The sequence below is a fragment of the Giraffa tippelskirchi genome, chromosome 9 (assembly GCF_054371585.1).
Source record: "Giraffa tippelskirchi isolate mGirTip1 chromosome 9, T2T-mGirTip1v1.2.pri, whole genome shotgun sequence".
Taxonomy (NCBI): Eukaryota; Metazoa; Chordata; class Mammalia; order Artiodactyla; family Giraffidae; genus Giraffa; species Giraffa tippelskirchi.
The window spans coordinates 15806699-15822612 of record NC_137283.1 but is presented as its reverse complement, the minus strand read 5'-3'; the positions used below and the strand labels follow the sequence as shown (position 1 = coordinate 15822612).

At 42.4% G+C, this 15914-nt stretch overlaps 1 protein-coding gene and 1 long non-coding RNA gene across 11 annotated transcripts; one reads left to right on the top strand and one right to left on the bottom strand.

Annotated features, from left to right (window-relative positions):
• Positions 1-749: 749 nt before the first annotated feature.
• LOC145520700 (uncharacterized) lies at positions 750-12985 on the top strand. 10 transcript variants are annotated; one of them, XM_081527841.1, is made up of 4 exons: positions 750-820; positions 1041-1076; positions 7397-7523; positions 9595-12985. In XM_081527841.1, the coding sequence occupies exons 3-4, from the start codon at positions 7490-7492 to the stop codon at positions 11043-11045; spliced, it is 1485 nt and encodes a 494-aa protein (XP_081383967.1). In that variant the 5' UTR covers positions 750-820; positions 1041-1076; positions 7397-7489; the 3' UTR covers positions 11046-12985. The 10 variants fall into 10 exon arrangements, with proteins under 10 accessions (XP_081383967.1, XP_081383964.1, XP_081383965.1 ...); XM_081527838.1 differs by having other exon boundaries at positions 9592-12985; XM_081527839.1 differs by having other exon boundaries at positions 750-950.
• A 393-nt stretch (positions 12986-13378) lies between these two features.
• Positions 13379-15677, bottom strand: LOC145520711 (uncharacterized). Its single transcript, XR_014064746.1, has 2 exons — positions 15450-15677; positions 13379-15338 (listed from the first exon to the last, which is right to left on the bottom strand). It is a non-coding gene; the product is annotated as an uncharacterized LOC145520711 (long non-coding RNA).
• Between the last annotated feature and the right edge of the window lie 237 nt (positions 15678-15914).

Sequence of the window (15914 nt, the reverse complement as noted above, 5' to 3'; positions counted from 1 at the left end):
TGCACTTATACTCTTCCCAGACTCCATCAGTTTCTGGGTAATAGAAGGAAGCCAGAAATGACAGGGAATTAGGACATTTCAGGTGAGCAGCCGGTGGGGACAACCTTGGTCCAGACACTAACAGAAAAGACAGAGAAAACAATACTCCTCCCACCTCCTGGGAGAGCCAGCCTGGCTCTGCAGAAAGCCTCTCCTGAGGAATTAGGAAACATCCACTCACTAATGAAGTTCTGCATGCTTACTCTTTGGATACATCAGTGTATGGAACACTGGTGTTATTGGAGCACAGAATAATCTGCTAGATCGTCTCAGGAAAGACTAGGCTTAACCGTGGCAAACTTCCAATAACAGATGGAGACATCGTGGAGGCCTCATATGTGAAGAGAACTTACAAGCTCCTTGGAGTATCAGGGCTCAGCTCCTTTTTGGCTCTCTCCCTATTGTCCAACTAGCCCTAAGGAATTTAAGTATCCCCAGTCCTCAAAAGTGGGCGAACTTATGGGTCTTCGTTGATGCTCAAGGGCTTTCTCTAGTTGTGGTGGGAAGGCGTGTTACTGTGGGACGAACAGAAGGCAGGCGTCCAGGGGGTTAGGTGGGGGGTGTGGGGACAAACCTCTGGGCTGGGCTAAAGAGGGCACTTGGCCAGCAGGGCACTGGGGCCCGGGAGAAGCCGAGAAGTTGGCCCTCCCAACTTCCTAGAGAGGCCCGGAGCGGCGATGCGCATGCGCAATACAGGGCAGTGGGGAGCCGGGCTAGAAGAGTGTGGAGTGGGATGGGTCGAGTAGTCAGAGCACTGAGAGTTTTGCGGCCTCTGGAGTTGGTGAGCGGGGCGACGGTGGAGGCGGTGGGGGTTACTGTGCGGGTGCGGAGTTCCCCGGGAGTGGCGGGTGAGGATCGGCCTGGAGGCTGCGCCCTGGCAAGGATCTGGCTTTGAAGATCAACCAGCCCGGGTAAGGGGATATCTGCCTGTCCTTCGGTGCTCCAGGCGTCCGGGGCGCGAATTTGAAGTAATGATTTCTGAATTTTATCTCCTCTGCCAGTTATGCAAAGAAAGCATATTCATCACAGATAATTAGGTGAGTCGGGTGACCGTAAGAAAAGGAAAAGTAATCACAATCCGTTAATTAAAGAGTCTCCCTGACTCTTTAAAATTTGTGCATTATTTAGCAAACTCTTATACGAGTATATATTTTTTCTTAGAAAACAGGCTTCTACTATTGTTTTAATTTTTTTGGTATTATAGCAAAACAGTTGTAGTAAATTTTCTTGTATTATGGTAAATATTGCCATTTTAACCATTTAAAGTGTATAATTAAGTGGTATTAAGCACATTCATGCTATTGCTTTCTGAAAATGATGTCTTCAATTTCTGGAATGCATTTAATATATTGGTTAAAATTGTTGCGAGCATTTTGACGCCACTGAGTCATATATTTGCAGCTATAATTAAACATTTTGTTTGCAGTTTCCTATAGTAGACATTGTATGAAGCTGTAAATTGAGCAAATGACATTTGTGCAGAAAAATACCAAAAGCTTCATTAGGGTGATTATCTCTGTTTTCAAAATAGAGAGTAGTATGTATAAAATGCAGTTTTTAAACACAAGTAACAGCACTAACCTAAAACCACTCTTACTGGCTTCTGACTTACATAGACCTAAGAAATAAGAAAATGTTCTCCTTACTAAGTTAAGAGTAGTGGCAAGGAAAAGAACACTGTTCTTTTTCAAATTGGCTGGACTTTTGTTATGAACTGGAGTTCTTGGTCTCCTTAATAAAAGTTGAAATTCAGTCAAGGCTTTACTGGAATTTATACGGCAGCAGGAGGGAGTGAAAACAAGTTAACAGGTTCCTTTGTTTGTTTCCTAGGGGGTGAGGGGGGTTCCTTACACAGAATAAGGGTCTTTACCTGGTTTACCTAAAGGCAGGGATCTGGCTGGAGGGGTGACTTAGGTGGTCTACCCACCTCCTTGGTGATGATGTGTGCAGGGTGCTTGGGCAATACTTTGCTTTTGCTCCCAGCTCCTCAGAAGTGGCAGTTGGGTTTTTGGTCTTTTTGTAGCTTTTCGTTCATAACATGCCCCAACTGCAGATGTGCGCAGTTATTTTTAGACCCTTATAGTTTCTTTGTATTTCGTTGCTGGAGGAAACGTTTGTTCAGGTGCAAGCACTGAACAAAGGGTCCCAGGTCCCAGCCTGCCTCAGTTCCAAACTAAAAACTCCTTAATGTTAGGTCTCTTATTTTGCAAGGAAGTAATTTGCTCAAGGATTTCACGGAATTTCCCTTTGTTACACACATGAATATCTGTGTGCATATTCAGAAACTGACAAATGAGACTGTTTTGACATGTGGTTCTTAATGCTGAAGAAAGGCAGACAGCTTTTGGTTCAAAAAGTAAGCCAAAAAGACTGTGGGACTGTTTTGAAGGGAAACTGACAAAAACTGAAAAATGGTAACTGTGCCACAGTTCTGTGACTCCTGGTATCCAGGAATGTTAGTATGTGAGCATTCTGTGATGTCATGCTCCAGAGCAAAAATACAGACGATATAATAAAATATAACTCATTGCTTTATAATCCTCAGTGTTTTTAATATTAGAAACAGTCTGAAAAAGGTCCCTCAAATGAGTCATTATGTGCTCTAGATTGAATTTTTTTTTTTTGGTCCCTTTGTGCAGCTTGCAGGATCTTAGTTCCCCAACGAGGGATTGAAGCTGTGCCCTCAGGAGTGAAAGTGCTGAATCCTAACCACTGAACCCCCCAAGGAGTTCCCTAGATGGAATTTTTGAGCTTATACTTTCCCTTGCCTGATTTTAGGCCTCTTAGCCTCCTTCCTTGTTTTATTTTACTACATAACACCTGTCACTGTCTTTATCTTATTGTCTGTCTTCTTATAAGATACTCAAGTTAGTGCATTTTGTCTGCTTTATTCACTGCAGAGACCATAGTGTCTAAGAAGGTAGTAGGTGCTCAGTAAATATTTGTGTGTGTGTATGTGCATGCGCATGCTGAGTCATGTCCTACTCTAGCCTGCCAGACGCCTCTGTCCGTGGAATTTTCCAGGCAAGAATACTGGAGTAGGTTGCCATTTCCTCCTCCAGGGGATCTTCCTGACCCAGGGATCACCCACATCAACTGCATTGGCAGGAGGATTCTTTACCACTGCGCCACCTGGATAGCCCCTATTCAATACCCTTATTGCCAAGTTAATCCTTAGTATCTAGACATTACTATTTCTAGATAGAAATAAACACAGTAACAACTCAAACTTCAGTTTGAAAACCTTTTTATTTTGAATAATTGTAGACTCACAGAGACTGTCAGAATTTTGTAGAGTTCCCTTGTATCTTTACCTGGTTTACCTAACGGCAATATCATGCATAACCATAGGACAGTCATCAAACTTGAGACATTTCCAGTGGTCCAGTACTAGTAATTAAACTACTGATTTATCTAGAGCTCCTCACTGACTAGCTAATGTTCTTTTCCTGTTTCAGAATCCAGTCTAGAATCCCTCATTCCATTTAATTGTCATGTCTCCTAGCTCCCCTTCAGTCTGTGACAGCTCCTCAGTTTTACTTGTTTTTCACACTCTTGACACTTTTGAAGTATTTTATATTTGTAATTTTAGACTGACCCTCTCGATTTGGTTTTGTCAGATGTTCTCCTGCTTAGATTGAGGTTGACGTCCATATGTCTTCTTAGTGGTGATGTTACTCTTCATCCAGTATTTCTGCCAAGACTTAATGATTGTAAAGTTACTGTCTTTCCTTTGTAATTAGCAGTTATTTTGAGGTAGACACTTTGAGACTTTGCGTAGAAATATGCTTTTCCTACTAATTAGCATTTCTTGGTGGATCTTGCCTACAGCAGTTGTTATTGTGATGTTCTCCTAGGAGCTTTTCATTTTTTTTCTTCTACATTTATTAACTGGAATCCTTTGTGAGGAAGAGTTGTGTCTTCTCTCCCACTTGTTTATTTACTTAATTATATCAGTTACATCAGTGTGTGATGTTGGGTGTTTATTTGGGGAGTTTATCGAGGTGTGTTGTTATTTATTTTGTGGCATAAATTATTCTAGCATCAGCCGTTGGGCATCTTTCAAGTTGGCTCCTGTTTCCCCTTACATGTTCCCATCCTTTTTTGTGTCTTTCTCTGATTTTCAGGCACCACAAGATACTTGTCTTTTATTTTCACCTCCCCAGCCCCGGAATGAATCATTTCTGCAAGGATCCTTGATTTCATTTTTTGTAGAAGTGGTATTGAAAAATCAAATTTGGGGCACTAGATTGAGTTCATTTCTAAATTGGTATAAATAAGATTTTAACATTTAAGTGTGTACTAGAAGCAGTCTTACTTTAGTTTCTAATTGTGTTAGAAACTAGTTTGCATATTATCAGTGTATAAAATAAACCTTATTTACCCTCTCACTGGGGGCTTCCCTGATGGCTGAGTTGGTAAAGAATCTGCCTGTAATGCAGGAGACCTGAGTTTGATCCTTGGGTTGGTAAGAGCCCCTGGAGAAGGGAATGGCAACCCACTCCAGTATTCTTGCCTGGAGAATGCCCATGGACAGAGGAACCTGGCAGGCTGCAGTCCATGGGATCACAAAGAGTTGGACACGACTGAGCAACTAAGCACAGCACATATCCTCTCACTGGCAGGAAAAACATAAGAATAAGAGACTACTTATTTAAGAGGATTTTAAAAGGAAATAAGAATTACTTGGTATTAAAGCAAAGTGAGAGAAGAAAATATTCCTGAAAAATGCCCAGGGATTTCCTGGTTCTTTTCCAGGAAACTGAGTGAAGGGATGAAGCTGGGGAGAAGAGGCCTGATCCATCTCAGGTTGCTCCCCAGCCTGGGGGCTTACATTTATAGTGTCATCTTAACAAGTTGATATTTTCTTCTGTCCTCAAAAGCTGGTTGGGACCTGGGAGGAACCCAGAGGCATTAGGATACCTGAATTTAAGTTTCAGCTCACTGGCCTCCATCTTTATTTACGGTGCTGTGAGGCTTTCATTCAGACTTTGAAAGGCCCAGGAGGTCATTAGCTTTTTTTTTTTTTTTTTAATGCTGCTCTTTCCTTCACCACAACCCAATGTCAGTACGTTGGCTTTACTGCATCCAGCAAGTGGACCCAAGTTGGTTTGGTAGCAATGTCTATTTTCTTTCTGTCTGTCTGGCACACAGGCCCCTTTCTTTTGATTATAGCACCTCAACTTGGAGAGAACTACTGTCCCCACTGTCAGTCCATGTGCTTCTGAGGTTTTGATGTACTCAGTTCCCATTCCAGGATATTCCAGTGACAGATAGTGACTCAGATGTGACCCATCAGAGCATTTTATCACCTTGTCACAGTGATTGGTTCACAGAGAGATGTGTTAGCCAGGCCAGGCTTAACTCTGGGACTTTGATAAATAGAAATTTAAAGAAAGCTCTCTCAAAGTCTTAATCTGGTTGGGCTACTGTAACAGAATGCCATAGCCTGGATGCCTTATGAACAACAGAAATTTATTTCTCATATTTCTAGAGACTGGAAAGTCCACTGTCGAGGTGCTGGCAGATTAGGTGTCCAGTGAGAACCTGGTTCATAGATGGCCTTCCTGCTTTGTCCTCTCATGGCAGAAGCGGTCATTAGTTTTTATCCATGTTCATGGTTGCAGAGGCTGGACTCAAAGGACTGTATTCTTTTGCCATATTCACGGGCAGTTGCCATCATTTTTCTGCTGGTCCTTCGCATCATCTCTTTACAAATACTTCACTGACCTCCTTGGACATTTCTGTAGCAGCTGCTTCACAACAGGTCAGCTTGGAGGCTTATGTTTGGTGCTTATTTCACTAAGATATGTCAGTGCTTTATATTTCCTGCTGGTACATTTCTTCAAAATACTTCTCTCTGGTCTCCAGTTCATTGTCTTGAATCTTACTCCTGGATTTCTCTTCACCTGAGCATCTTTCTCTTCCCCAGTCTGTTCTGCAAATTTATCTGGCAAAGGCCCTGCCTTTTTCTTTCACAGCAAAGCTTCATTTCTCTGCCAAAACTTCAATTTCCTCATCATGCGCAATCCTAAAGTAGTTCTTCACTTGACTCTCCATGACCCTGTAACAGCACTGCAGTTTCTTTTATCTGGGTGGTGACAAGCATTCCGGTATGAGCCTTCTTCCCGTCTCAGTTGACAGTCATCTCTTATCAGTCCTCCCAGCGCTCACTGAGTCCAGGAGACATTGACTAGGTATTGATTTGTAGCAAATGTAGGAGATGATGGTCTCTGTTTTAATCATGGATGAAGATAGTGATTTTTTAAAAATTTGCTTGAAAGTGGTGGGAGTTGGAGGGTTCCATGCTCTCAGGGGAAGCTATCTGTCATGTATGATTTGGTACACAGAGCAGTGGGGCCAATTTGCAACAGGTGCCAAAGCCTACTGTCCATATAATTTTCATATATGGACTGAGGTAGAGGTGTAACCTCATTTTTTTGTATGTGTATATCCAGTTGCCCCAGCACCATTTTTTGAAAAGTGTCTTCTTTCCCCTTCGAGTGGTCTTGGGACTTCCATAAAAAATAAGTTGATGGGGATTTTGCTGGTGGTCCAGTGTCTGGGACTCCATGCCCCCAATACAGGGGACCCAGGTTTGATCCCTAGTCAGGGAACTGGATCCTACATGCTGCAACTAAGACCCAGTGCAGCCAAATAAAATACATACATAAATTTAAATATATTTAAAAAGTAAGTTGACCTTAGGAGACTTCCTAGTGGTCTAGTGGTTAAGACTCTGTCCTTCCAATGCAGGGGACACAGGTTCAATCCCTGTTGGGGAACTAAGATCCCACATGCTACGCAGTGCAGCCGGAGAAAAAAAAAATTAGCTGTAGATGTACAGGTTTACTTCTGGACTCTTACCTATTTCAGTGATCTGTGTGTGTATCACACAGTCCTGATCAGTGCTGTTTTGTCAAATAAGCTTTGAAATTGTGAAGTGTGAGTTCTTCAACTTAATTTTATTTTTCAAGGTTTTTTTTTTTTTTTTTCATTTTGCTGGAATCTTTGAATTTCCAGTGAATTTTTCAGATGATCAGCCCCCAGGTGAGCTTCCTGGGTTCCGAGTCTGTGGCCCAGGAATAGCACGACCTCATCTCCAGGGCTCTGGCCCATTCAGAGTCTGCTTCCGTGACTTCTTTTCTTAACTGCCTCCCCTGGACTTGGTCCCATCCACTGATTTCATGGACTGTTATCTTACCCTGAACTTGTCCTTTTATTAATGTGTCCTCCCAGCTTCTTTCTGTCCCCCCACCCCTTTGGCCACCAGGGTCTCAACCCTGTCTTGGTACCCTTGTTGACCCTGTCCCTCAGGCTGCGAATGTCCCTGAGCAGTAGAAGCTTGTCATTCCAGGAGACTGCAGAGTTGGAGTTTCTGTCCGTGGACTGTACTCTGAAGAAGTGGAAAGGTACGGCACTCAGCCAGAGAGCCCTATACTGGAACATCATGCTGGAAAATTGCTGCAGCCTGGCCCCATTGGGTAATGACTCTGCTCCCTAATAACTTAGAGTCTGCTTTCTTTACATTTTCTTTGCTATGTTCTTATTCTTTTAATTATGAAAATATAAAGAGAATGGAGAGAATAGTATAATGAATCTCTACATCATCACTCACTTTGGTAGTTGTTAACATTCCATTAATGTTAATGGAAGTGAGCTGGTTTAGTTAAGAGTTTGTAGTTGGAAGGAATAGAGAGCCATTCAGTTACTATAAGTCATGAGCTAAGTCACTTAGAATAAGACTGAAGGATTGGAAACCCTGAACAGACTCACCAGCTAGACCAGGCTTTGGGAATCAAAGCTTTGTGGGGACCTGGGAGACTCAGCAGCAGAAAAGTGACAGTGAAAGTCGCTCAGTCGTGTCCAACTCTTTGTGAACCCCATGGACTGTACAGTCCATGGAATTTTCTAGGCCAGAATACTGGAGTGGGTAGTCTTTCCCTTCTCCAGGGGATCTTCCCAACCCAGCAGCAGAAGTGAAGGGATTTTTACAGCAGTGTTGTAAGACAGCTGTGTCCTGTGTATCTGTTTTTCTGTTCCCACTGATAGCCATTTTCTTTACTCTGAATCTTTTGTCCCCCTCCAAGCTCTTTCTTAATTAGACTTCCTATTTCCTCATATATTCTGTTTGCTGTGGTTCCTGATGGATTTCTTCTCTCCATGCATCATTTCAACTTGAGCTCCTACTTGTAATTTCCTTCATTTTATCCTACTTTCAGTTCAGAATTTATGTGGAAAGGGACTCCACTGGTGGTTCAGCCATTAAATATCATGTTTCTTTGGGCAGAACTTTGTCCCAGGTCACCCAGAGCTGATGACTACTCTATAAATAAGGTGCACTTGAGTCTGGTGCTTGGCCCTGGTCCAGTCACCTAGTCCTGGTCCTCATCCATCCTGGGATTATCTGAGTTGCTTTGCACAAAACATGGTTTTCTCAGCTTCCCCTTCAGAAAGACTAGGGCAGGGCTGCTTCCTGAAAGGGGCTGTTGTCAGAGGAGGTTCTGGGGTTGACTGGTCTAGGACAGTAGCGGTATTTGGAGAAGCTATGGGTTCAAAAAGGCTGGGCAAAGTACTGAAGGAGAGAGTAGAGCTCTAAAATTGGTGACATCCTAGTCTCTGGAGCACTGGACTAGGAGGTACCAGTAGGCACCCTCCTACTGGAGGGTGGGCTTAGAATCAAGGGACCAGATACCTTTCATTTTCCATATGCCAAAATGGTATGATGGCTTGTGGCCTGGTTAAGATGTGATTGAAAGGAACCAATATTTTTGTGTTTACCTATGACCATGGATGCTCTGCCTTTCCCAGCTTTTATATTAAATTCTAGAATTCAAAAGCAAACTCAGCTGTTCAGTCTCACTATGATTCCAGGTTATCAAGCTACAAAACATGTACTTTGATATGTATTTCAAATTATTGCCTTTGTTAATTTTCATAGGAGTGCCTACTGGCACCTCCTAGTCCAGTGCTCCAGAGACTAGGATGTCACCAATTTTAGAGCTCTACTCTCTCCTTCAGTACTTTTGCCCAGCCTTTTTGAACCCATAGCTTCTCCAAATACCGTTACTATTCTTTCATACCAGAATCACTCCTTTTTGTGCACTTTTTCCTGATCATGCCTTCGTAATACACATTTCCCTTCAACTCTCATGTTTGCCTACATGTTTCTCATATTTAGTTTAAAGTATTTTCCACCACTCTCCTCAGCATCTTTGCTGTGAACTGTGGAGCCATACAGTGTCATGGTTGGAGTGGACCCGAGAGTTCATCATTTTACTAAGGAAACATGACATCTAAGTGACTTCTGGAGATCACACTGTGCTTTACAGTCTGGTCTCTTGCCTTTCAATTGGCCCGTTCACCTAGCTGCGCTGGCTTGACATCCCTCTGTCCTGATAGCTCTGCTTTTTCCCTCCTGTTCTCAATGTGTCTCCTTATTCCTTACCCTCAATATGAATTTTTTTTTTTAAGCTACATAGACTCCTGACAGTTCATTTCCTCAATAGGACAAGAAGTGAGTGACAGTTGTTTTCTTATGTCTTTTGGCAGCAGGTGAAAACAGGATGGCAAGTTCACAGTTGTCTCCGAAGCAGGACATTTCTGAAGAGTCTAAGTCAGCTGAGAGGACCTCAGGCATACTCTGTGGACTGATTCTTGGAGGACCAGAAGCTGGGGCTGCCTGTGAAGAAGCTTTAGAGAAACTAAAAGTTCAACCCTCAGATGAAGAAGGAAGCAGACTGGTAAGTGATTTCTTAGAGATAACACAGGAGGATAACAAGAAATCTACAAAGAATCGATGTAATGAATATAAGGAACTTGGGAGACATCTAGATCTGTCCTCTGGTCTCTCAGAACATCAGGGAGTTCTGAAGGGACAGAAATTATATCGATGTGATGAATGTGGCAAAGTTTTTAATTGGAGTTCACACCTCATTGGGCATCAGAGAATCCACACTGGAGAGAAACCATTTGAGTGTTCTGAGTGTGGCAAGACCTTCAGGCAGACCTCTCAGCTCATTGTCCACCTCAGAATCCATACAGGGGAAAAACCTTATGAATGCAGTGATTGTGGAAAGACCTATCGCCACAGCTCCCATCTCATTCAGCACCAGAGACTTCATACTGGGGAGAAACCATATAAATGTAATGAATGTGGAAAAGCTTTCAACGAAAGTTCCAAACTCTTTGACCACCAGAGAACTCATACTGGGGAGAAACCATATGGATGCAATGAGTGTGGAGCACTCTTTAGTCGGAATAAAAGCCTTATCCGCCATCAGGTACTTCACACTGGTAAGAAACCTTACAAGTGTGATGAGTGTGGGAAAGCTTTCTGTTCTAACAGAAATCTTATTGACCATCAGAGAATCCACACTGGGGAGAAACCTTATGAGTGTAATGAATGTGGCAAGGCCTTCAGTCGGAGTAAATGTCTTACTCGACATCAGAGTCTTCACACCGGGAAAAAACCATACAAGTGTAGCAAATGTGTGAAAGCCTTCAATCAGATCTCTCAACTTGCTGACCATGAGCGAATTCATACTGGAGAAAAACCTTTTGAATGTAATGTGTGTGGTAAGGCATTCAGTCTGAGTAAATGTCTCACTCGACATCAGCGACTTCACACCGGTGAAAAGCCCTATAAATGCAATGATTGTGGAAAATCCTTCAATCAAAACTCGTACCTCATTATTCATCAGCGAATTCACACTGGTGAGAAGCCTTATGAATGTAATGAATGTGGAAAGGTCTTCACTCATAATTCTAGCCTTATGGTACATCAGAGAACCCATACTGGGGAGAAGCCCTATAAATGCAAAGATTGTGAGAAAGCCTTTCGTGATAGCTCACAACTTACCGTCCACCAAAGAGTTCACACTGGAGAGAAACCCTATGAATGTATCGAGTGTGGGAAAGCCTTCAGTCAGCGTTCTACTTTCAATCACCACCAGCGAACTCACACTGGAGAGAAGCACTCAGGTCTGGCTCAGTCTGTTTCTTAAGACATGATTCTCTAAGACAGCAAGAAACTTTAGGTTAAGGTTTCTATATAAGTATGTTCATCCTGATCTCTACTTGGAACCACCTGTTCCATGTGTACCATCCCAGAACTTTCCTGGTGGTCCAGTGGTAAGGCTCTGAGCTCCCAAAATGGGGGGCATGAGTTTTGATTCCTGGTTTGGGAATGAAGATTCCACATGCCACACAGTGTGGCTACCATAAAGAAAAAAAATTAGAAAAAAAAAATAGGGACGATCTCCAAATTCTCGCTGCTGGTCATAAAGGTGGGATTTTTAGAGTAACAGTGCAGTCCTCCTCCTCCTCTTGGGGAAATAAGGACTACATGTTTCATGTGCTTATAGGTTTCCTTTTTCTGTTTTTGGCCGCATCAGGCAGCTTGCAGGATCTTGGTTCCCCAACCAGGGATAGAACCTGTGCCCTCAGAAATGAAGGCATGAAGTCCTGGACTTCTTGAACCACTGGACTGCTGGGGAATTCCCTTTCACTTTTTAAAAGAATTAATATCTAACTCAGTTATGCATGCCACAATCATATTCTCAAGGATAGAGATATTTCCTTATTCTATTCCACCGCCTCCATTTTAGTGTTTATATAAAGTCATCCTCTAAGACTGAGTCATTCTTCCTACCTCTTGAGTGTGGCCCTTTTAAAACTTGCTTTAATCTAGACCTTCACCACTTGTGTTCTCTGCAAAGAAAAGCTTTTCTTCCTGTTTGCCAGTCTGAACCTTTAAGATCCAGGACTTGCTTTTTTTTAAGTTTTTTACTTTGGAAACTCCCAGGTTCCAGGGGAGACCCCATATGAACACAGGGGTCCCGCTGTCAACTCTGATTTGAATGTGGCTGGTCATATCTTAAGTAGAAACTCTTGTCTGTTGAATGTTTTAATTTAATATCTTCTGGTTCTGCTCAAACTCTACCACACTGAGTCTCTGATGGGATAGATCCAGCACTGCTCATAACTCTGTGAGCTGACCAGCAGCACCAGTAGGTTCTCAATAGAAATGAATATCCTTGCTTCCTAGGAAAGCAACTCAGGCTCTTGGTTGAAGAAAAGAAGCTACATTTGAAAGCTACACCTCAATTTCTATTGGCTATTGCTAGTATTTTAAAAGTTAACTGATTTAAAAAAAATTTTACCTGGATCCAGTTACCTCGTTTAATTAATTTTGGTTTGAAGAATTTTTTAGTTTCATTTCCTAGCTTTTCTAGGTATACAATAAAACAGTAACGATTAGTGTTCTGTTAATTTCCAATCTGTATGCCACTTATGTTGAACATCAGCACGAATATTAAAAAAAATAAAAAAAATTGAACAGTGAATAACAGGCATATTCCGTCTTGTTCCTAATTTTCAGAAAGATTTTTCAGCATGTCACAGTTATATATGTGGTTCATCCTCATTGTTTCTGATAAATACTGTGTTAAGAAAGTTTTCTTGTATTCTTGTTTTTAGAAGCAGCAATGTGTTATAGTGGTAAAGAGCACAGATTTTGTGCCTGGAAACCTAGGTTCAAATCCTGCCTCCATCACTCTCCTTAGGTGTGTAATCTTGGGCAAGCCACTGGACCACCAGGGAAGTCCCTTCTAATAAGAACATAAACTCCATCATGAGTGCCCTTCCTTTTGTCTTCCATGTGTAAAATGGAGCTACCTCATAGGGCCTTGAGGATAAAATTCGTGTATAAGTGTAAGGCACTCGAAGCAGTACTTGACATGTAGTGTGCACGTACTGTAAGAAGTTGTCATACTTAAGTTTTCATTAGGAATGGATGCTAAGTTCTGTCAAAAACTTTAACAATCTGTTGGTAAAATTTAATGGGTCTTATCCTTTACTCTTTTTGTATCGATTTTGTTGGCAGGTTTCCAAATAATTGAAATTTTCTTGCATTCCTGGAATAAAATCTGTTTTCTCATGGTGATTGTATCTTTTATTTTTGAAATACAGAACTAGATTCAATTTGCTTCACAAAATTAATTTGGGAGTTTTGTTTCTTTTTTATTACCTGGAAGAGTTTGCATAATAAGGGAGATGTTCTTTGAAGAGTAAAGATGACTAGGCCTGATCCCTTTTTGGGAGGAAGGGGATTGGGAGGGACATACCTTTAGCAGCTGTCTGAGTTGGAATTGCTGTAACAAAATGCCAGAGTGGTGGCTTAACAAACATTTATTCCTCAGAGGCTGGGAAATCCACAATCAAGTTGCCAGCATGGTCAGGTTCTGATACGAATCCTTTTGAGTCCTGGCTGCAGCCAGCTGCTTCCTTGCTATATCCTCATATTGTAGAGAAAGAGAGCAGCTGTCTCTTCCTCTTCTTTTTTTTTTTTTTTCCCAGTATTTGTTTTTATTTATTTGGCTTTACCGGGTCTCAGTTGCAGCATGTGGGATCTTTGATCTTTGTTGTTGTGTGCAGGATCTTTAGTTGCAGCCCGTGGATGTAGTTCCCTGACCCAGGATGGAACCTGGGCCCTCTGCATTGGGAGCATAGAGTCTTAGCCACTGGATCATCAGCGAAGTCCTTTCCTCTTCTAATAAGAGCATTAACTCCATCATGAGTGCCCTACCCACATAAACTAATCTAGTTACTTCCCCAAAGTCCGGCTCTACATAGGATCACTCTTAGGTGGATTATGGTGATTAGGGCTTTAACACATGAATTTCAAAAACACGGACATTCAGTCCATACATTCTCCCTCTGGCTTCCCGAAATTCAGGTCCTTTTCATTTGCAAAATAAGTTAATTCCATCCTAGCAGCCCCAAAGTCTTAATTCAGCATTAGGTTTAAAGTCTGAAGTCCAAAGTCACATCTAAACATTATCTAGGTCAGATATGGGTCAAATTCAAGCTGAGGCAATTCTTCAGCTGTGAACCTGTAAAACCAGACAGGTTATATGCTTCCCAAATACAGTTCTGGGTGTTTATAGGGTAGACATTGGATGTCGATAAAAACCCACAGTCCTTCCCTGTTGTGTTTCTCTCCTGTGTCTTCTTTACTATTCACACAGAACATTTCCCTTCTGACATTTGGGGTCACCAAGTGTGGGTAATTTCCCCCACATTAATTCTCTGCAACACCAGCTGGGTGTCCCACAATTTAGCCCAGTTCTGACACTGGAGGCAGTGTCAAACTGTACAAGTTAAGGGATTGGTCTCACAAGATACACACCTACCAACTTTAGACACTAGTTCCAAGCCCAGGTTATCACCTGGGCTATTGACCAACCAGCTGTAGATCAGAGGTTCCAACAACCCCTTTTTGGGTTTAATTTGCTAGAGTGGCTCACAGAACTCAGGAAAATAGTTAACTTATATTTACTGTTGTTGTTTTTTTTTATAAAAGGGTATGAGGAGGGTCCCGAGCACAAGAGCTGCTGTCTCTGTGGAGTTAGGATGTGTCACCCTCTGAGGATCTCTCTGAACCTGGTATTACTGGTTTATGGAGGCTTCATCATGAAGGCGTCTCCATTATCAAGAGAACGGGGTGGGAGCAGGGGGAGCTGAAAATCTCAAGCTTTAACCATGGTTTTGTCTTTGCTGTGACCAGCCCTCATCTGGGAGCCTACACAGAGTTGCTTTATTAGGATGAAAGATGAGACTTCCTTGGCGGTCCAGTGGTTAAGACTCGGTGCTCCCAATGCAGGAGGCATGGGTCAGGTTCAATCCTTGGTTGGGGAACTAAGATCCCACAAGCCACACAGTGCGACCAAAAAATAAATAAAGCAATATTCCTATCACTTAGTAAATTACAAAGATTTTAGGAAACCTGTGTCAGGAACAAAAGGTGCTCCTGGTGCTCTTACTACTTAGAAAATTACAAGGACTTAAGGGGCTCTGTGCTAGGAACTAGGGGCAGAGACCAATGTATATTATCTCACATTTCAATTCCAAAAAGGAGAAATCTGAAGGGAAGAAGTGTGCTTGGTCCTGAGAAAGTTCAAAACTTAGTTAAGTGAGATTTTAAGGCTTGAGAATAATTCTTTTTGGCTCAGTTCCCTGCTCTCCAGGATAAGGGGTGATAGTCCCACCTTCAGGATCCACCAGCTTATCAGAGCTCTAGGGGAGTCTTGCTCCCAAACCTCTGAGTGGCACTGCCCCTGTGAATTCTGTGGGAGTTGTCTGGTCTGTCTGAAACTAAAGTGGTAACCCTGATGATCTCAGTCATTTTTAGAGTTATTCTTCCTTTGTCTTGAAGAAGAAGCACACTTTCACACTCTTTGTCTTCATTTCTCATTTTACAACTCGGATGCAGTCATATTGGAGGTTAGGGCTTCAGCCTGTTAATTTAGGGGGGACGCAATTCAGTCTTAGCAATACCTCCATTCTCCTGCAATATGCCACCAGTGGTAGGCTTCGATCTGCAATAACCCAGTTATCCTCAGAATTACCTGTTTTAAAAAAGTGTTTTGAGAGCTCAATAGTTCTGTCGTGCAGGCTTAGTAGATGCAGCGTGTAAGCTTAGTTGTCCCTCAGCATGTGGGATCCTAGTTCTCTGACCAGGGCTTGAACTTGCGTCCCCTGTATTGTAAGGAGGACTCCCAACCACTGGACCAGCAGGGAAGTCCCTCTCAAGAATTACTTTTCATCCACTGTGTTGACATCCTCATTACTGATCTGAGCAACAAGCTGGCCTTGACCAGTCCCTACATGAGGTCATAGATCTTATGACACGCAAGAAGGGTTGACAGCCCTGATGAGATGCAGGACCTGCTCAAAAGTGCAGTTTCTGTGAGCTACCTGGGCGAGTCATCAGAGGAGTCAGAAAATTACTGATAAAGTCAACCAAAAGCCGCTGTCCTTGGCAGCTTCCACCAACAAGAAAGAAACTAACTGTTAGGGCTGTTTGACTATCA